General features: G+C 48.7%; 1 protein-coding gene across 1 annotated transcript in view; it reads right to left on the bottom strand.

The window, feature by feature from the left end:
- Positions 1 to 22152, bottom strand: part of CACNA1E (calcium voltage-gated channel subunit alpha1 E) — a 421822-nt gene that overhangs the window by 99631 nt on the left and 300039 nt on the right. Inside the window, exon 11 of the mRNA XM_073356587.1 lies at positions 522 to 637. Within this exon, the coding sequence (XP_073212688.1) occupies positions 522 to 637 (116 nt within the window). The remainder of the gene's footprint in view (positions 1 to 521; positions 638 to 22152) is intronic.

The following is a 22152-nucleotide window of genomic DNA, read 5'->3' as shown; positions in this document are numbered from 1 at the left end:
AATGCTCATAGGCTACAAAACACGTTGTCCCACCCACTCCGCCCGGGATATAGACCTGCCTTGTTGTGCACATTCAGTATCACAGTGTACCAAAGAAATACACACCCAAGCCAAATCCTGCCCTCACTTCGACCCCCGTCACCTCCTCGGATGGCAGTGGATTTGCGCACTTGTAACCGAAGGCAGAATTCAGCCCAACCGTGGCACCTTTCATGCCCTTTGGCCGCCAATGCGCAATTCAGTCACATGTGACTCAGCAGAACCCTTTCTGCCCCGGTGAAATATTTTGTGGGGGAAGCGTGCGGCAGAGCCAGTCTGGGTGTGGGGGAGGAGCAGAGAACCGTATGGACCCACAAGCTGTACAATACGGAGCTAATTCATTAATCAGTGATGGCAGCCTCCGACTTCGCAGGCATCTGCTGAACTACAGAGCGAGCGCAGCAGCTCCCCTCCCCCGAGCCAGTGGGGTCACCCTCTCAGTCACATTGAAACACTGACCCTAGGCCTGCCACCAGCCTTACCTGCTTTGTCTATCCAGGCCCGATAGCCGTTCAATTCCCGTTCGATCTGCTGCTGGCGCCGCAGCTTCATGAAGGCTCTGCGGTTCTCCACCCGCTCTCGCTCTTTGGCAAATTCCCTGTAGACACAGAAGGGCAACGTTGGTTTTATTGAGGGATCGTGGCACGGCTGGGATAAAGGAGAGGTGTGTGTGTGTGAGAGAGAGAGAGAGAGAGCAGGGCAGCATGGCAAGGGCGTGGGTGTGGGGGGGTGTGCGCAGGGAGACATGGCCAGGACCATGGGAGGGGGGTGTGCGCGTGCACAGGGTGATATGGCGGGGATCATGTTGCGGGGGGAGTGCGCACGCAGGGTGTTATGGTTGGGGCCATTGATGTGTGTGTGTGTGTGTGTGTGTTTGTGCACGCGCACACAAGGTGGTATAGCTGGGACCCTCGGGGTGTGTGGGTGCGTGCAAGGTGGTATGGCTGAGACCACTGGGGGGGGCTGTGTGCAGGGTGGCACAGCTGGGACCATGGGGTGTGTGTGTGTGTGTGTGTGTGCGTAGGGTGGCACAGCTAGGAACATGGGGTGTGTGTGTGTGTGAGACAGAGAGAGAGACAGAGAGAGAGTGAGTGCAGGTGGTGTGTGTGTGTGCGAGCACGCATGCAGGGCAGTATGGTTGGAACCACTGGGATGTGTATGTGTATGCGTGTGTGGGTGTGCGTGCAGGGTGGCATGGCTGGGGCCATGGGGGGTGGGGGGGTTGCAGGGTGGCATGGCTGGGGCCATGGGGGGTGGGGGGGTTTGCAGGGTGGCATGGCTGGGGCCATGGGGGGTGGGTGGGTTTGCAGGGTGGCATGGCTGGGGCCATGGGGTGGGGGGGTTTGCAGGGTGGCATGGCTGGGGCCATGGGGGGTGGGGGGGTTTGCAGGGCGGCATGGCTGGGGCCATGGGGGGTGGGGGGGTTTGCAGGGCGGCATGGCTGGGGCCATTGGGGGGTGGGGGGGTTTGCAGGGTGGTATGGCTGGGGCCATTGGGGGGGGGGGGGTTTGCAGGGTGGCATGGCTGGGACCATGGCGCATGTGTGCGTGCAGGACAGCACAGCAGGGTCAGTGGCAGGGCTGGAACAGTTGGGGTAGAAGGGTGGGCCCGGGGCAGCATGGTTGGGACAGGGGACGGGGGACAGCTCTCAGGGCACAGTGTGGGGTGGCAGGCTTCGAGGGATGGACAGAAGGATACCTGGGAGGAATGGGAGGAGAGCCAGCACAGTGGAGGGGTGGTCACACAGCTGGCCGGCTAGGACACAGGGAAGCCAGAGGGATGGCTGAGGCAGATGGAAACACTGCCCTCAGACTGAGGCACATGGAGGAAGTCTGGCTGGAGCAGATGGGTGAGATGAACAAATCTACTGAGCCAAAGCATCAGTATAACTGGGATGAAGGGGATCAATGGATGGGACCACGGTACCGATGAAACAAATCTACAGTGTGGCGCAAGGAGTGCGGTGAACAGGTAGGAAAAGTAAGGAGGGGTGGGGGAGAGAGGAGTGAAGTTGATGAATGTGCAATGACATCCCCATGTTCTCCAGCATCCCAGACCAGGGGCAGTCCTGCCCAGCACCAGTGCATCATCCAGAGGGGCAGGTTATGGCCCAGATACTAATTCAACTCTCCCTCCTCCAAGTGCTCACCAAGGTCTGCCTCCTCCCCCTGCCCCCGCCACCCACTGACCCCTTTCAAAGGTGTGGGAGGCACGAGTGGGCGGGACATGCAGATGCTCTGCAGACTCCTTGGCGTCCCTCCACTTGGATGGGAGGAAAGAAATAGCAGATGGGACCTGAGAAGGGGCATGCACAGTGGGTGAAGAGCCAACCCTGGGCAACCCCAGGGGGTGGGCAGACCGGGGCGGGTAGAGCCAGTCCCTGCAGTGCTTGATTCAGGAAGCCAGGTGAGAGCGTTCCTGCTGCATGAACTGATAGTCTCTCGGCCCATCTCCCAGAGAGATGCTTAAAATGCAACTCAGTCACTACGTGCTGGCTTGTAGTAGGCACAGCTCCTCTTCACACACACTGCAGTGCTGCTGGGAGGTGGGGGGGGGGGCAGAATGCATTAAGACAAAATTTATTCCACTGCAGCCCTGCCATGTGCTCCATGGATCTGTGCAAGCTGGGGAAGGCTGGGGTGCAGACGTGAGAGGATGGGAACTCCCAGTAACTCCAGCCTTCTCCAGCCACAAGGTGAAGGCGAGCTGGCCTCTAGACTGGCCTCTCTCTCCCCACCTCCAAAGAGCTGACAGCCCAGCACGGGAATGAGAAGGAGAATCAAAAATGACCAACGTGACCTAGGTGAACACATTTTTCCACCCTTGCTGCATGGCACTGACTGAGCACTGCGATCCCACCCGGCCAAAGAGACGCTCCATCTCTCAGTCATGGAAAACAGATCAGGCAGATATTTTAAGTTCGCAGCCTCCTCAGTGCCTGGCTTCAGGGCCCCTTCTGCCAGGACAGCGGGGCGGGGCAGGGGGGGAGAACGACTCTCAGGGGGATGGGCAGAGGGCCCCTCAGCATGCCACTTGATTCACTGACAGTTCATGGGTTTGCTCTGAATCAAGGGCCCAAGGGTTTGGGAATTTAACCTTTGAGGCTATCTGCATGCCCCTTCTGCTCCCAGACAGCTCTCAAACACTGAGACTGCCCCCCACTCCCAACAGGGCTCGTCCAAGGTGACCCAGGCCAGGAAGGCTGTAGCAGAGCTGGGAACCCAGCTCTCCTGAGTCCCAGTCCAGGGCCTTAACCACTGGAACATCCTACCTCTGTTGTCTTATTTCTCCTTCTTATTTAGTCACCCATTCCTTGTTTGAGGGAAGGCTGTTGATCACATGTGCACTAGCACAGGGCATTGGGGACATTTTCCAAGCCAAAAATACACAGCTATACATCTGGGCAAACCCTACAGTGATTCGGCTGCATGGGAAGTCATTTCTTTTCCTCAGGTTTACTCGTACAGCACAGAGCACACTGGGTCATTTGGTGCAATGATCATAAAGCTCAGCTAAATCTGATCAGGTCTGTCAGCAGGAGCCCCCACACACCAGTCAGACAGGGGCAGGTGAGGAAAGGAAACAGAGGAGTAGCCTTCCCTATTTTAATACTTTACTATCTTTAAGAAGAAACAAACAGATTAGTAAGTTTCAAAGGAAGATCTGACACACAAGTAAGGGTTCTCTCTGGGGCACCGCTAATGATCAGCCCTCCTGCTTCATAGTCCAAGCTGTTCCTCACTCAAGAGGCAGGAGGAGATTTCCCCTCTGTAGGATAAGGTTGCATGACTGGGGCTAGATTTTCAAACAGAACTCAGCTCCCAGTTAGGCACCTGCACAATTGGGCCAGGTTTTCCAGAGTTTAGCACCCGACACGCTGAGCTGTTTTGAAAACCTGGCCCAGTTTGTGGGTGCTGAGCTCCTTTGAAAATTCTGACCTTAGGAATTGTGTGTGTGTTGGGGGGGGGGCGTGGACGGGTTAAACCTTTCTCTGAAACGTCCAGATTTGGCTGTGTCCAGAGAGAGGACACTGGACTACTGGGTCTGGTCTGGTGTCTCCTATAGTTACGATCATAAAAGGAAACCACAGAAGCTTAAATCTATGACTGGATTCCCTTTGCACTCCAGCATACACCTGTAAACATCAGGAAACTCAGTGTAAAGGCTGAGATTCCTTCCTTAACCCACCACCATTGTACTTGCATGCTACTGGCTCACCACCCTCTGAGAATCTTACCTACTGCAATTCCTAGGCACACCACGGGACAGCTAGAGAAAATGGAGTTTCTGCATCAACTCTAGCTTACTCCTGACTGGTTAAGCCCTTGATGGCACTAGAACAGGAGGCATTTGTGGCTGGAGACCCAACTACCAGGTGGGTTAACTCCCAGCTCCATGGCAGCCATGCCTGATGCAGGAGCTGCTCCTCCATTTCCACCCATCCCCATCCCTTATGCACCTGAACTGAGGGTCAAAGGATTAATCTACGTGAGGGAGAACTTCTTAAAGGTTTGTAGGGAGACCCCTCACTCAGGAGAAGCTGCTTTGCTTTAGTGATCAGCAATGCATGGTTCTCTGATTCAGTACAAACAAAGCTTTTGTGTATGGATTCAGGGTCTCTTGCTGTTGTCATAGTAACCCAGTCAGAAATGAACCCCTCCGGGATGGGCAAGCCTGCAAGATGCAAAGACATACTTACATACACGCAAACAGCTCTACAAGTCTGCACACATGAGCATTAATGCTCATACACTGGAACCCAGAGGCTCACCCATCTGTAGGTTTTGCACACCCACACGCTGGACATACACAAAGAAAAGCACACAGATGCAGACAAATCTGTGACCATACCAGCACATATATACACCATGCCAATCATTCGCAAAAGAAAACATGCACACACCTGAGGCTTCACACTCACGCCCCAGATTACTCAGGCAGCAACACACACATAGAGCCTACCCAAATGTATGAAAACACATGAAAGAAAGAAATCCATAAATACAATCTTCTGCAATCACACACATAATCAAAGATGTACATGCAAACAACATATATACACACAGGCAGGAAAACACACAAACACATATACACACCATGCACCAGTGCAAACTTGCATACATACATTCCCATAACTATATATAGATATGCATATGCTAATACGCAAATAGAACCATATACCTATACTTACAGTCACTCAAAATGCATGATCATATGCTGACAATTCTGGTTTACAAACTTGTGTACACATATCAGTGACCATATCCATAAGCAAACATGCACCCTTCTGTATGCTGCTATACAGAATGACCACATACCAATATGAACAAATATGCAGGACTACATACACTTATGTATGTATGGAGCAAAAGGTCGATGCAGAAACAGAAACATGGGAGAATACGCCAAGTAACACACCTATGGAACTGAAATGCACAGGCTCATACGCATACTGCTTGCAGGCATGGCACGCACGTCAAAACAGGAACCATATGCATGGAGGCTCACATGACTACACACACTGTACAAAGTGATGCATTTGCTTTACACACCCACACATGCATGTTTAGTCATAAGCATAAGATGACACATGCACACACACACACTCTGTGTTGCCACTTGCATAGACATAGAATCATAGAATATCAGGGTTGGAAGGGACCCCTGAAGGTCATCTAGTCCAACACCCTGCTCGAAGCAGGACCAATTCCCAGTTAAATCATCCCAGCCAGGGCTTTGTCAAGCCTGACCTTAAAAACCTCTAAGGAAGGAGATTCTACCACCTCCCTAGGTAACGCATTCCAGTGTTTCACCACCCTCTTAGTGAAAAAGTTTTTCCTAATATCCAATCTAAACCTCCCCCACTGCAACTTGAGACCATTACTCCTCGTTCTGTCATCTGCTACCATTGAGAACAGTCTACAGCCATCCTCTTTGGAACCCCCTTTCAGGTAGTTGAAAGCAGCTATCAAATCCCCCCTCATTCTTCTCTTCTGCAGGCTAAACAATCCCAGCTCCCTCAGCCTCTCCTCATAAGTCATGTGTTCTAGACCCCTAATCATTTTTGTTGCCCTTCGTTGGACTCTCTCCAATTTATCCACATCCTTCTTGTAGTGTGGGGCCCAAAACTGGACACAGTACTCCAGATGAGGCCTCACCAATGTCGAATAGAGGGGAACGATCATGTCCCTCGATCTGCTCGCTATGCCCCTACTTATACATCCCAAAATGCCATTGGCCTTCTTGGCAACAAGGGCACACTGCTGACTCATATCCAGCTTCTCGTCCACTGTCACCCCTAGGTCCTTTTCCGCAGAACTGCTGCCTAGCCATTCGGTCCCTAGTCTGTAGCGGTGCATTGGATTCTTCCATCCTAAGTGCAGGACCCTGCACTTATCCTTATTGAACCTCATCAGATTTCTTTTGGCCCAATCCTCCAATTTGTCTAGGTCCTTCTGTATCCTATCCCTCCCCTCCAGCGTATCTACCACTCCTCCCAGTTTAGTATCATCCGCAAATTTGCTGAGAGTGCAATCCACACCATCCTCCAGATCATTTATGAAGATATTGAACAAAACCGGCCCCAGGACCGACCCTTGGGGCACTCCACTTGATACCGGCTGCCAACTAGACTTGGAGCCATTGATCACTACCCGTTGAGCCCGACAATCTAGCCAGCTTTCTACCCACCTTATAGTGCATTCATCCAGCCCATACTTCCTTAACTTGCTGACAAGAATACTGTGGGAGACAGTGTCAAAAGCTTTGCTAAAGTCAAGAAACAATACATCCACTGCTTTCCCTTCATCCACAGAACCAGTAATCTCATCATAGACGGCAATTAGATTAGTCAGGCATGACCTTCCTTTGGTGAATCCATGCTGGCTGTTCCTGATCACTTTCCTCTCATGCAAGTGCTTCAGGATTGATTCTTTGAGGACCTGCTCCATGATTTTTCCAGGGACTGAGGTGAGGCTGACTGGCCTGTAGTTCTCAGGATCCTCCTTCTTCCCTTTTTTAAAGATTGGCACTACATTAACTTTTTTCCAGTCATCCGGGACTTCCCCCGTTCGCCACGAGTTTTCAAAGATAATGGCCAATGGCTCTGCAATCACAGCCGCCAATTCCTTCAGCACTCTCGGATGCAACTCGTCCGGCCCCATGGACTTGTGCACGTCCAGCTTTTCTAAATAGTCCCAGGATATGAACCTACACATACAACCAGACACCTACATAGACTCCCACTCCCATACCCACAGTGGGCCAAATTAATCTCTGCTGTCACTCCACTGAAGGAAATGTATGCATAAGTGTGAAATGTATGAATTCTGCACATTGTGCCCAGTCATACATAGGCACACCCATGCTGGTGTGTGGTATGTATACACACACACATACACACACACACTGAGCACATGGCTCAGGTAAGTGTCAGTCACAATACTTGAGCAGGTACAAAAGCCAATGATGCATGAAGAATAAGGCACAAAGAACTTCACTTCATATACTGCACCCCCCTTCTGGCCCCGCAGCATTCTAATTACAGCATGAAAGAGGCATGATTATGAAGAACAAATGGCTGTGTTCTTTTACAAGACAAGTGTCTCACTCTTCTGAGATCCCAGCAGCCATCTCCCTCCCCAAAACATTCAAAGGAATCTAAATAATTTATGTCTGCTTTAGAGGGAGTTTGAGTTTATTACCCAGGCAGAACCATTACACACTTAGCACTGTGTGGACATTTTTTTGTGAAAAAAATTTTCTGACTGTTCCCAGAATCCTTTGTTTAAGAGCCCCAGACAATCCGAGCATTTTTAATTCCACCCCAGGAAGGTTAAGTTTCCTGCCGGTTTGGTGTTCAGCATCAAACAGCTCTCCCCCTCCATCTGCGGACGTCAGACAAAAATGAGACCTTCTCTACTCCTACACTAGAGGAGGAGGAGGGAGAAGAGCACTGAGAGAAAAGGAGACTGAAAATGGGAGAAAGAGGGAAGGAGAGGAGAAAAGGAATGGGAGAGGGGATAAGAAAGAGTCTTTAACAGCCAATCAGCAAATAGGCTCACAGCTCTTGGCTTAATATTTGGGAACAAGGTGTGTGTACAGGATTGCAGAGGGCAGTAAAAATCATCTGTGCAAAAGTGTCTATTCTGGATCATTCATTACCTCCTGATCTCTGCTCACCAGCAGGTTCTGGGTGCCACAAAACAGGGAGATGCCCAACAAACTAAGGGGTTGTCTACGTTTGACATGCTACAGCTGCTTCCATGTAGCCACTACCAACGCTGACGGGAGAGGTTCTCCACCCACCTCCCACACAGGCGACAGCTCTGTCTACACTGGGGGTTAGGTCGGCTTCGCTTCACACCCCTGAACAACGTAGCTGGGTTGAGCTAACTTTTTAGTGCAGATGGGGCTTAAGCTAATTTGGGTCAAAGGTTGGGCTACCACACCTCCCAGTTTGTTCTGCTGCTTGAGCTCATTGCTTTGTCACAACATCATTATGTTCCTGATACCACCTCATGGGGTAAAGCTTCACCTTCAGGGCCACGTAACAGCCAGCAAGCCCAACGTGCAGGGCAAAAGCCAGCAGAGCTCCAACTATCTTGTGAAAGTGAGCACGAGGGGCTATCCTGCCGCTGCTGCAGGCAGCTGATGTTTTAAGACCCACTCTCCTCCAGATGAAAAGCTCAGGTGAGCGGGAAGGAGTATCAGTTTCTGCAAGGTCCTGGCCCCCACTAGGTGGATGCGCTGGCTAGGAGGTCTATTTCTGATTTTCATTCACTGTGTGCCAACAGTGGGCCCTCCACTGCACGGAAGATACAGGAGACGCATCTTGGGTGAGATTCTCTGCTGGTGCACTTCAGCACAGCCACAGGCAATAGAGCAATGCTGGTTTACCCCAGCTGAGAATCCGGCCCCATCTCTCTTCCCTCTTGCCTGTCCCTGCCATCTTATGAAACCTTTGGCAGCTCTCACTTTGGCTGTGCGGGTGGCCTTGCCTCCTTTATCTGAAGGAGACGCTTGCTTAGCGAGAGAAGCTGTCATAACTGCGCAACAATGGTGAAAGGGATGGAAGTGAGCGTCTCAAGAGGCTCAGTCTGTTTAGCTTAAAAAGGAGAAAGTTAAGGGGTGACTTGACCACGGTCTCCAAGTACCTACCTGGGAAACAGACACTGGGTAATCGGGGGCTCTTCAGCTTAGCAGAGAAAGGTGTAGAAAGAGCCAGTGGCTGGAAGTTGAAGGTAGACGAATTCAGACTAGGACTAAGGTGCAAATTTTTAACACTGAAGGTAATTAGCCATGGGAACAACTTACCTGCCAAGGACTGTGGCAGATTCTCCATCACTGGAAATCTTTAAATCAAGATGGGATGTTTTTTCCAATAGGTAAGTTCTAGTTCAAACAGGATTCAATACAGGGAAGTCCTATGGCAGCCAGACCTAGACCTTCACAGTGTTCTCCTCTGGCTTTACAATCTAGGAAATGCATCCAAGAAGCAACCCAGCCAGAGAGGCGGTTTGGGAATGAAAACAGCCATTTTCAAGGACTGAATCCCCAGGGAAGCCAATGGAAACTTCCCCTTCCCAATCCCCCTTTCTGCAGCTTTATTAGGCACAGTGAGCTCACATCCTCTCAGCGCATGAGGCAGGACACTCCAGCGCACCCTCCTTAATCCTCATTAACGGGGTGGGGTTTACACTGATGGTCTCTTTCCACTGCAATCAAACCCCTGTTTGGGAAGACCTAATTTAGGGGCTGATGCCGAGAGAGGGTTTCCTGGGTGTGGCAGGTGTTCAGCATGTCCAGGGATTGGGCCTAGTCCACTGCTGCTGTATTTTCAAAGATAAAATTTGGCAGATTACAAAGCTTGAATACGGGGCTAATTGCTTTTGTTCATTAGGAGGAGGGGGAAAAATAAGTTAAACGCAATGTAACGAATTAATTCATTTCAAAGAGACTCAGTACCGAGCAGGGCAGCAGCGGAGGCTGGTGACATCTGAAGGTGGGTGGGCAAAATTGACAGATCAAGGCTTGCTCAGAACCAATTTACAGCACTGGGTAAAGATAATGTAGCTGAATAAGAACCGGGCAGGCAAGGCTGATTGACAGCCATTTAGGGACATGCTAAACCAGACGGAGGGAGGGCTTTTCAAAGGAGCCTAGAGGTGTGAGGTGCCCAGCTCCCATTGAAAGGCTTTGGGCAGGGGAATCCCACCTTTGGCATATCAAGGGCTTGTCTACACATACAGCGCGGCTGTGGCGCAGCTTCACCGATGCAGCTGTGCCACTGTAGGGTTTAGCGAAGGCGCTTCCTACGCCAACAGGAGAGCATCTCCCATCGGCGCAGGTGCTCCTCCTCCCCAAGGGCTGGTAGCTGTGTTGACGGGAGAAGCCCTCTCGTTGACATAGCGTTGTCTATGCTGGGGGTTAGGGTGGCATCACTCAGGAGCACGGATTTTCCACCCCCCTGAGTGACGTAGTTATACCGACGTACGTCTGTAGTGTAGACCAAGCCTCAGATGGAGGAGGAGGAGGGGGAGTTCTCTATGATATTCCATTTTCCCCTTCAAATACCTCTGACTGGACAAACCCAGCCAAGGAAGGCAGGGCATGGCTCCCTCTGACACAACACTTGTGTGAGCTACTCCCTTCTCTCAAGACCTAATCTCTTTGCCTCTCCAGGTACCCAGATCCTGCAAGCCTAAGAAGTGTTGGGGATCCAAACTCTGAGCCCACTGAGAGCACTGGGCTGTCCCGGCTGCCCTATTCTTAAAACAATGGCTGGGTAGCACGCACACCCCTCAGCACACTCCAGCCTGCAGGCCAAACTGCCACGCATGAGCAGAGCCCCTGTTCCTAGTGTTGGTGACATCCCATAACCCTCCCTCTCTGGCAGGTGAAGGACAGCAGGTCAAACTCAGCACTGGCTTAAGGAGGCGAAAGCCCACTGATGTCAGCAGAATGACGTCCACTTATGCGCCGGGGCTGAGGGCGACCCATCAGCACCTCAGGATTGTGTTCTGTAAAACTGATGCCATTCACTAGTGACTGAGAGAAACAGTGAGGGTTGTGACAGGGAGCACAGGAACTCTGTTAAGCAGGGACTGGAGAGAAGCGCGCCATCTGCCCTACACAGGCGAGCACCGTCATAACAGTGTGCCCAGTTTATCTGGGCATTCGGAGCACAGATGGTACAATTCTTCCCTTCACTGTGAATTCTCCTGGTTCCTTGCTGCTCTCCAGTACAACCTTGGCATTCCTTTCATCTGGTCTGAGAATCTGTTAGGTACTATCCGCTACCAGGACCCAGACGTCACTAGACACCCTGACCGTCAGCAATGGGGAGTGTTTCCCCTTCCCTACAAGCACACAGGCTGTATAGGAGAGAGAGGGATTCTTTAGCTAAATCAGGGTCCCCAGGTCTGTGCGTGAGGAGCATAGAGGGAGAAGTGTTTTCATATTTAAAAAAATCTCACCATGACAATTGGCTCCCTTTTTGGCAGATGCATCGAAGAAACCAAGGGTTGCATGGAGATTGAAATCCTCTGGCATCCTACAGGTGCTTCCCTTCCATTCAGGCTTGGTGCACACTTTAAGATCAATCATGGTAACACTATCCATGCTGTGAACAAAGAGCCTCCATATCCAAGGCCACTGATCCAACACCTTTCAGCAGCACCAAATACACCACTCACAAAACAAGTAAAACCTCTCTGAATCCCAGCCAAGCCAGCTCTTTGGACTCCATTTCACCCCTTCCATAAAGTGGTTTGGAAGCTAAAGCTGAGATGTGCACAGGGAGTCCTCAAATCAGGTCTTTGGAATCTAGTTTCCAGATAACGTTATGGAGGGTTCACATCTGCCATGGTAAAAGTGGACTGGCATTTTTGCAATCTAAGTCCTGCTCCCAGGTTCCATCTGTGTCCCTCAATGTCAGGTGAGCTCTTACAGAAAGATGGCAAGTGCTTTTCTGCTACACTATTCTTTCCAGTATATTTGTCTAGTTAGGTATTTATACTTCAGTTATCACCGTGGCATCTGAACCCCAAACTCGGGTTATTATTGTGGGAAAGCTATGGCAAAGAGATGGGTCTTAAATTTCGTCCTGAATGCATAACTGACAAAGCTGGGGCTGACTATAGGTTTAAACCAAAACTTCAGTGGTTAAAACCATGGGCCTCTCTCAGTTGAGGTAAAGGATTAACTCCATTAATTGACAGCTGTAGCAAAACTCTACTTTTGCAGAGCAACCACTAGAGGGGGACAAAGAACCACTCCATTCTAGTGTGGGCTACAAAGGCAATGAAATGGAGGCCACTCAGCTCTTATTAGAGGAAGTTCCATTGCTGTAGGCCAGCCAACAAAGAGACTGTCTCTGTTGATCTCCCTCTTGGTATAGGGAGTTGCATTGTCCCTGAGGAGTGCTGCTGTCATGGGAGGATTTCAGCATAGTGGAGATGCTGTTTGAGATCTCTCAGGTCCAGCCCATTGACCACTCTGAAGGTCAAGTTCAGGAATTTTAACAACCTGGTATTTGATAGGGAGCCAGACCAGTGACAGAAGCACCAGAGTGATGTGCTCATGTTGTCTTACCCAGGTCATTAGGCAAACCGCCACAGATATTGCACCTGCTGGAGCTTTTCAAATGTCTACTTTCATTTCCAGGTACAGAGTGTTCCAATAATCTAGTCTGTAGGTCACAAGCTTACCATGTCTGGACCTGTCAAGATAGGTCATAATCTTCTTGCCAACTGCAGGTAGAAGGTGGCAGTTTCAACAGTTGCTGCAATTTGGGTACCTAATATCAGTAAGGAGTCTAAGAAAACTCCTATGCTTTGTATGGTATATGATGGGGAGTCAAACCCCATGGGTAATGATATGGTGTTGGCAAAGTCTTGTAAATGTCTCCCTCTTCCCACCAATATTCCTCTATCTTGCCTGGGTTTAGCTTAAGATAGCTGTCCTTCCTCCAGGAGCTGATTTCACTCAAACACGGGGGACACTAGCAAATGGTGCTATTTAAGTTTGATGTGAAGGAGATACAGAGCAGGGAACATCGTGTGTATCTTGCTGCCATCAAAGACCATGGTGTCTTTACAGATCCTCACCAGTATAAGCCGATGTAGCGCCACTGACTTCAGAAGCTGTGGGTTCTATTCTCAGCTCTTCCAGAGCCTTGGGAAAAATCATATGATCTCCTTGTGCTTCAATTTCCCCCATCTTCAAACTGAGAACAATTGGAACCAACTTTTTCAGGTGCTTAGAGAGTCTCAGTTGAAAAGCACAGTATAAGTATTAAAGCTGAAAACTAGTGGGGAAAATTGCCCGCGAATATTCATGCAATTACGAAAGCAAATTTTGATTCAACTGCATTCACCACCCATTCATGTTCACTTCCTGGGAACATTCAAGTGCTCAAATTGAATACTTCATTAGTCAGCTAAAGTGAATTTTGAATTGTATATTTAAGCGTCAAATTCACAATCCATGCTATTTTGGTTATAGGTCACCTTGTCACAGAACACTCACAATGGTCTACATTTTAAACAGTGACCAGTAATCTTAGTGCCTCAATTTTGGGTACTCATCTTGAGTCACCTTAAAGAGGTCTGATTTTCTGAAGTACTGAACACCCAATCTCTTAAAATCAGGCCACTTAAGCAGTCTCAAGTTGGACACTCAAATGCTAATACCAGTACCGAGTTTACAATGGCGCAGGTGGTGTCCTAGTGCCGGGCCCACACTCAAAAGGGGCCCCAGCCCAGCCCGCTCGAATCTGTGTTGCTCCCTGAGCCACCAGTTCCTCTCCACCCTCTGGCCCTCACTCGCACACTCCTCTTGGCCAGCTGACCCAGGGCTTCCCTCCACGCCCTAGTCCTGCCAGCCGGCTCCTCTCCGCCCCCGGCTCTCCTCCCACCCACTGCTCGCTCCTCTCAGCCGTGAGGGCTCCTCTCTGCCCCCATCACCAGCAGGCAGCAGACAGCCACAAGGCCTAGTGCCTGGGGGTGCCCTGCCCAGTCCAGTCTCTTGTCCTGCAAATAAGCACTTGCAGATTTCCCAGCCAGACTCCGTTAGTGGCTCTGCTTGGGCCCCCTTGCTCTGGCTCCCTGCCAAGCCCCTTCTGCTCCCCTACAAACCTTACGCAGAGCAGCACCAGCTGTGACATCTGGCAGGTGCAGCCTGTTCCACATGCAACTCTACCCGAGCTTCCTGGGGCTCCCACCCTCTGACAGAGCCTAGCCACTCCCTGGCTCAGGACTGTTCCTCTTACCTGGGCAGAGGAAGGTGGATGTGCAGTGGAGAGGGGCTGAAAGGAGGTGTAGTCCCTTGCTTTGCAGATCCATCACCCTGGGAAGCAGGGGATGGGGCAATGGGGTTTCTGAGCAGTGGGATGGGGAGCTGAGCAGACTTGGGGAAGAGATGTTCAGCTGGCAATGGTGAGGACTCCCCCCCCCCCGCTGTAACCACTAGACCCCGCTTTCCTCCCAGAGCTGGGGATAGAAACCAGGAATCCTGGCTCCCAGCCCTCCCCCCCATGCTCTAATCCACTAGACCCCACTCCCCTCCTAGAGATGGTGAGAGAACCCAGGAGTCCTGACTCTGAGTTTCTCCCTTCTGCTATGCCTAGGGGCATGTCTAGTGAAGACATGATAAATCGACCACCAAGCGCTCTCCCGTCAACTCCGGTACTCCATTGGAGGGAGAGGCGCAGGCGGAGTCGACGGGGGAGCGTCAGCAGTCGACCTACCACAGCGAAGACGCCGCAGTAAGTAGATCTAAATACGTCGACTGCAGCTACGTTATTCACGTCGCTGAAGCTGCATAATGTAGATCGATCCCCCCCCATTCCCCCCCCAATGTAGACCAGGCCTAGATTGCACTGCCTCCCAAGAGATGCGAGTGCCCAAGCGTGCTTCTAAATCACAGAAAATAAGCATGCGAGGAGAAGGAGCAATGACACCAGTGTGGCTGATCTGTGACCCTAACGCGGGGATTCATTAATTCAGTCAGTCACACATACAGAGCAGGTCTCAGTCCCTCGAGCAGGGGCCAGACACACACTCTCCAGAATTGGCCGGCCCATCTCTGCACAAATATCTTTGTCTCGCCCTACGCCCGATTCACAATGAAATATCCACCCTGTTCCGAGCCAGAGTGACCGGTCCCTCTGCTCCTTCCACCTGCACGGTCTGAATCGCTGTTGCCTCGTGTCTTACAAACCTGGGTTGGCTGGGGCCACCACTGTGGTGCAAGCAGTGCCCATTGTGATCTCTCTCCAGCGCACTCGTTGGGTGACCCAGGTGGAACCACCCAGCCAGGGGGCTGCAATTGTGTTAATGACATAGGCCCAGGTGGGTTTGGAGCGTTCCCCTGCAGGAGCCTGTGACAACACATGTTTGCAGAGACACAGAACCAGCATCTTCCAAACAATATAGACTTTATTTTCCCCCAGGGCTACGAAGCATTCAGGGAGGTAAGTTAACGTGGGGGCTGGGAGAAAGTGTCCAACCCGAACTTTTTTTCCACTGAAAAATGCCGATTTGGGTTTGAGGTGGGCTTGGGCCTGATTTTAAGCCTGGGTACTATGGGGGCCCACAAATATGTTTGGCACTAGGCCCACAAAAGGTTAATCCAGCCCTGGCTGAGACTCCCAAAACCACTTGTAAGTCTCAACATCAGGCCAGTGCCGCAGGATTTTATGTAACTAACCCCCACAACATAAATTGTGAACATTTCCAACAAGCTTTTCACAAACAATCAGCAGAGCAAGGATTATTTGCCAAAGAGATTCACAAGGAATTCTCAGTAATGAACATGTTTGAAAGACAAGATCCGTTGGTGAATAATTCATGAACAGAACTAAAAGGGGGAAACTATCAACTCAATTATTTGATGTGGATTTTTCCACTCAGCTGTAAGAAGAATATTATGTCCTGTAAAGTGGGGATAACACATCCCAACCTCGCAAAGCTATTGTGACCCTCCTTGTTTGTAACGGGATCAGAGACCCTCAGATGAAAGGTGCTACAGAAGTGCAAAGCATTCAGCAGCTTATTGAATATGGATGCCCACCTGTCTACTGAATATAGATGACCATCTCAAAGGCTCCTTTGCTTGAATTATGGGAAGGGATTCAGATACCATGGTGATGGTACAAGAACCTTGCTAGAATAGAACAGAATTATCTGGGTGCGTTTTGCTCACTATTCAGGATATTATCGAGCAGATCAGCTTCTTGTTTCTGTAAATCCAAAATGCACCTTGCGATGTCAGTTGAAATAACCTGGAGAGTGGCTATTTACTATGGATGTTCGGAGACAAGTGGGAAGATCTCTTCAGATGCAAGTAGAAAAGGAGGACTTGTGGCACCTTAGAGACTAACCAATTTATTAGAGCATAAGCTTTCGTGAGCTACAGCTCACTTCCTCAGATGCATATCGTGTATCAGTTTCCACGATATGCATCTGAGGAAGTGAGCTGTAGCTCACGAAAGCTTATGCTCTAATAAATTGGTTAGTCTCTAAGGTGCCACAAGTCCTCCTTTTCTTTTTGCGAATACAGACTAACACGGCTGTTACTCTGAAACCTGTCAGATGCAAGTGTTTCTCTACCCCCTTCCCCCTGCCTTTCCTATTCAAAAGTAGTTCAAAGAGGCCACTTTCACAACTCATTAAGTTGTCATGGCAACTGGAATTTTCAAGGTTTATTTTCCCTCCCCTCTACTCACCATCACCCCTCCCCAAACACACACACACACACACCCTTGTCGGCTTCATCAAAGCTGCTTCTCCAGAAATTATACTCTTTAAAGGAGAAGAAAACACAGTGCTAGTTGCAGTGAAGTCCAAAAAGGTATTCCTTGGTTGTGTTTTTCTGCCTCTTAACATCTCTCATGATCTCTCCCCACATAACCTTTCCATCTTCTAGAGACAATTCTCCCTCGCCACAAACCACCCACCCACTTTCCCAGTAAACTATTATCTCGCAAGCATTTCTTTTTCACCCTCCCAATCCAGCTGGAACACCGCCGGCCCCGGGTTTTGCACGCAGCCAGCCAAAACCCCAGCCTCTGTCAAAAATGTGCACTCGCTCCTTTAACGGCTTTATTATTAATCGCTAAAACTTAATCTTATTCATCGTTTGTTATGCCTCCAAAATTGGCTGGAAATTTTTTTTTTAAATTAGGCGAAGTGAAAAGATTTCAGTGATGGCTCAGAAGCTTCTTGAAGAAGCTGAAGAATGCTCTCCGGAGACTGGGAACACTACAGTAACCCAACCTGAAAGAAAGAAGATCTTAAGACAAAGAAATGTTGCCAAATTGATCCTTTAATTATAACATTAGTCGTTTCTTTCAAAGGCTTAGTAGTGTGTGTGTGTGGGGGGGTGTTTCGGAAAAGACTTAAAAATGGAGAAAATGAAATTTAACATCACCGGAATGACTGCAGGCAATTAGAAGGGGATTTAAATCACTCTCTCATTTGGTGCAAGGCAGCTGGACGGGACTTTTCTGGCCCTAGTGGTTAACTTTTTGTGCTGTTCTTGGCTCCTACTTCTCAGCTGAGCCACTTCAGAGCTGCAAATCCTGTCTCCCTCTTCTTTCAGGCAGAACTCCATTGCCCATCACACCTCTATAAACTCAAATTATTGCTCCTGACAGTACTGAGCTGGAAGTCCGAGACTGTGGGTAAAGGAAAGGACACGGTCAATGGGTGGATGGTCAGAGGTAATGCAGGCAGTGGCAGGGCCACGTGTTGTACTTTGGGGAATAGAAGTAATGGGGAACTGTATTGCAAACCACATGGGGAGACTGGGAGACCTGCTTGGCATGGGAAGACAAGGAGTTTTTCTGCAGGAGTGGGAATAGCAGGAAGGATCATGGACAACACACCCTTTTGGGCCAGGAAACTCTATGGATCCTGAAAGTTATGCAATCAAAGCATGGTTCATGTTTCCTTTTTTCTCCCTACTCTAATCTATTTTGTTCTTAAGGACAAGCTGATTAGTTTGGCACCTTTTCACACACCTAGGATTTAACCAAAACAACTCAAAGACCATAGGAAAAAGGATCTCTCCAGGGTCTGGCTTGGCAGGGAGATAACTTATATTTAGGTATTAAAGAAAGCATTGATGGCACTGTCAGTGCAAGACCCAAATGGATGGGGAATTTGCTACATTGCTTTTGATCCACACCTTGAATACTGCATGCAGTTTGGGTCATCCCATATGAAAAAGGATGTATTAGAATGGGAAAAGGTACAGAGAAAGGCAACAAAAATTATTAGGGGTATGGAACACCTTCCATATGAGGAGAGATTAAAAAGACCAGGACTGTTCAGTTTAGAAAAGAGATGGTGGATCTGATAGAGGTCTATACAATCATGAATGGTGCAGAGAAAGTGAATAGGGAAGTGTTATCTACCCCTTCACATAACACAAGAACCAAGGGTCATCCAATGAAATAAATAGGCAACAGGTTTAAAACAAACAAAAGGAAGTATTTCTTCACACAACACCCTGTGGAACTTGTTGCCAGGGGAAGTTGTGAAGGTCAAAAGTATAACTGGGTTAAAAAAAGAATTAGATAAATTCATGGAGGATAGGTCCATGAATGGTTATCAGCCAAGATGATCACGGATGTAACCCCATGCTCTGGGTGTCCCTAGCCTCTGACTGCCTGAAGCTGGGATTGGATGACATGGGTCACTCACAACTGCCCTGTTCTGTTCATTCCTTCTGAAGCATCTGGCACCAGCCACTGCCACAAGACAGGATATTGGGCTAGACGGGCCATTGGCCTGACCCAATTTGGCCATTCTTGTGATCAGATTTTTGTTAGTTTTGATTTGTAGAAAAGCAGCAAGAATTAATCTGATCCAAAACTTTTCACATAAAAAAGAGCCCAATTAGAAAATTACAGACCTGCCCTATAAAGACATAGGACCAGAGCCTTGGCTATAGGTGAGAAACACAAAGCATAGCTCTAGTGGGGTGCAACAGCAACATCAGCTTGCTCTGTGCCAGGCCAGTCCCATTACATTGGCCAACAACCCCAAGGGGCCAACATCATTGCCGGAGATCAGTAGGATATAGGAACACTATAGACACTCCCTCTTCTTCCTAGCCACCTCCCCACCCACACACATCACCAATAGCAAATGGGGTGGCACAGGTGTTATAACACTCTACTCTACCAGAAGATCCCCCGTTGGCTTTAGGGCCATAATTAACCTGCAGTGGGTGTGCAATGACCACACTACACTGGAGAATCTGGACAGTAAAAATCATATCACCCTTAGAAAAGGATTAGATATTTCTGTGTTCTGGTTAAATTGTGGCATGACCTCTGGGGTGTAAACAGCCTAGACCAGCGGTTCCCAAACTTGTTCCGCCGCTTGTGCAGGGAAAGCCCCTGGCGGGCCGGGCCGGTTTGTTTACCTGCCACGTCCACAGGTTCGGACGATCGCGGCTCCCACTGGCCGCGGTTCACTGCTCCAGGTCAATGGGAGCTGCTGGAAGCAGCGCAGGCCGAGGGACATACTGGCCGCTGCTTCCAGCAGCTCCCATTGGCCTGGAGCAGCGAACCGCGGCCAGTGGGAGTCACGATTGGCCGAACCTGTGGACACTGCAGGTAAACAAACCAGCCCGGCCCGCCAGGGGCTTTCCCTGCACAAGCGGCGGAACAAGTTTGGGAACCGCTGGTCTAGGCTGTTTACACCCCAGAGGTCATGCCAAGTTTAACAACCAGGGGCTGACTGCTGACAGAGATGAGCAATATAACCTAAAGGCTATAAGATTTGGACTCAGTCAGATTTCTGGTGGCAGTAAATAACCTGGTCCAATGCCCTTTCTCCAGCTTGTGCGGATTCAAACCTCAGCTCTGTCGCCATTATGTCCCTAATGAAAGCAGCTGCCCTCATGAAGTGAGGGAGTGGGGCTGCCTTTGAGTTAGCTAGCCTATGTAGGACTTGAAAGAGAAGGAGCAAGACCTTGAACTGTACCCCAGGATTGCATTAGCAGAGAATAGAGTATTAGAGTAACATGCTCAGGCTGAGCTGTTCTGCTTAGCAGCTCGTGCTGTTGTGTGTTGCACCATCTCTAGATGATAGAAACCATCTTTTCTTTGTCAGGTCAAAGTAGAGCACGTTGAAATAATCCAGTCTCCTAGTGTGAAAAACCCTAATCACTGTGGCTCGCTCTGTATCTGGGGGTATGTCTTCACCAGAGAGTTAGCCTGCGCTATAGCCTGGGTCTTCCGTCCCTTCTTCCGTCCACACAGAAAAAGCTCTAACCTGGCATTAAGCCTGATTAATCAGGTACAGCTGAGGGTACAGGCTTGAGTTTGGGTTTTGCTTCAGCCTGGACTGGCAACCCCCTTCACTCCGCAGTGAGTACACTGGCTAATCATGAAAGGGTGCACTTAGCCATCCAGTGCTATCCCACAATTCCACACGGGCTGTGCTTTCTTGTCTAACAGCTCCCTTTTTCTCCATTGTTTTTTAAACCCATGTTTGCCTGCTACATTTCTGCTGTTCTTCCACAGCATTTCGGTAGAGGTGCCATCCAAGAAATCCTTTTCCTGAGCAATCAGTTGGCCATAAGCTGGGATGTGAGATCAGTAAGGCCCATCACTTGGGGAAATGCCCCCAAATGACACCTTTATGTTTAGTGGACAGGAAAGAAACAGAGAGTCCGTCAGGTGTGCTATGTTGTGGTCTGCAGACTGGATTCCTTAATGACAATCTTCATTAAAAGTAGGGCTGTCAATTAATCACAGTTAATTCAAATGATTAACTCAAAACAAATTAACTTGACTAAAAAATGTATCACAAGTAATATCCATTTTAATCGCACTGTTCAATAATAATAGAATACCAATTTATTATAAATATTTTTGGATGTTTTTCTATATTTTCACATATATTGATTTATATATCGATTTCAATTACAACACAGAATACAACGTATACTGTGCTCACTTTATATTATTATTTCTGATTACAAATATTTGCACTGTAAAAAAGATAAACAAAAGAAATCGCATTTTTCAGTTCACCTCTTACAAGTACTGTCATGCAATCTCTTTGTTGTGAAAGTGCAACTTACAAATGTAGATTTACATTTGCCCTTTTGTAGTCAGCATTGCAAGGTATTTACATGCCAGACATGCTAAACATTCATATACCCCTTCATGCTTTGGCCACCATTCCAGAGGACATGCTTCCATGCTGATGACACTCGTGACACTGATGACACTTGAAAAAAATAATGTGTTAATGTGACTGAACTCCTTGGGGGAGAATTGTATGTCTCCTGGTCTGTGGTTTCACTCATTCTGCCATATATTTTGTGTTATGGCAGTCTCGGATGACAACCCAGCACATGTTCGATTTAAGAACACTTTTGCTGCAGATTTGACAAAATGCAAAGAAGGTACCAAAGTGAGATTTCTAAAGATAGCTACAGTGCTCGACCCAAGATTCAAGAATCTGAAGTGCCTCCCAAAATCTGAGAGGGACGAGGTGTGGAACATGCTGTCAGAAGTCTTAAAAGAGTAACACTCCAATGCAGAAACTACAAAACCCAAACCACCAAAAAAGAAAATCAACCTTCTGTTGGTGGCATCTGACTAAGATGATGAAAATGAACATGCGTCAGTCTGTATTGTTTTGGATTGTTATCGAACAGAACTCGTCATCAGCATGGAAGCATGTCCTCTGGAATGGTGACCGAAGCATGAAGGGGCATACAAATGTTTAGCATATCTAGCATGTAGATACCTTGCAACACTGGCTACCACAGTGCCATGCAAACGCCTGGTCTCATTTTCAGGTGACATTGTACATAAGAAGTGAACAGCATTATCTCCCGTAAATGTAACAAACTTGTTTGTCTTAGCAATTGGCTGAACAAGAAGTAGGATTAAGTGAACTTGGAAGCTCTAAAATTTTACATTGTTTTATTTTTGAGTGGTTATAAAAAAATATAATAATTCTACATTTGTAAGTTGCATTTTCATGGTAAAAAGATTTCATTACAGTACTTGTATGAGGTGAACTGAAAAATACAATTTATTTTGTTCGTCTCTTTTATAGTGCAAATATTTGTAATCAA

The sequence above is a fragment of the Lepidochelys kempii genome, chromosome 8, assembly GCF_965140265.1.
Source record: "Lepidochelys kempii isolate rLepKem1 chromosome 8, rLepKem1.hap2, whole genome shotgun sequence".
In the NCBI taxonomy this organism is placed as follows: Eukaryota; Metazoa; Chordata; order Testudines; family Cheloniidae; genus Lepidochelys; species Lepidochelys kempii.
The sequence above is the reverse complement of the archived record's forward strand: the minus strand, read 5'-3'. Positions and strand labels throughout refer to the sequence as shown.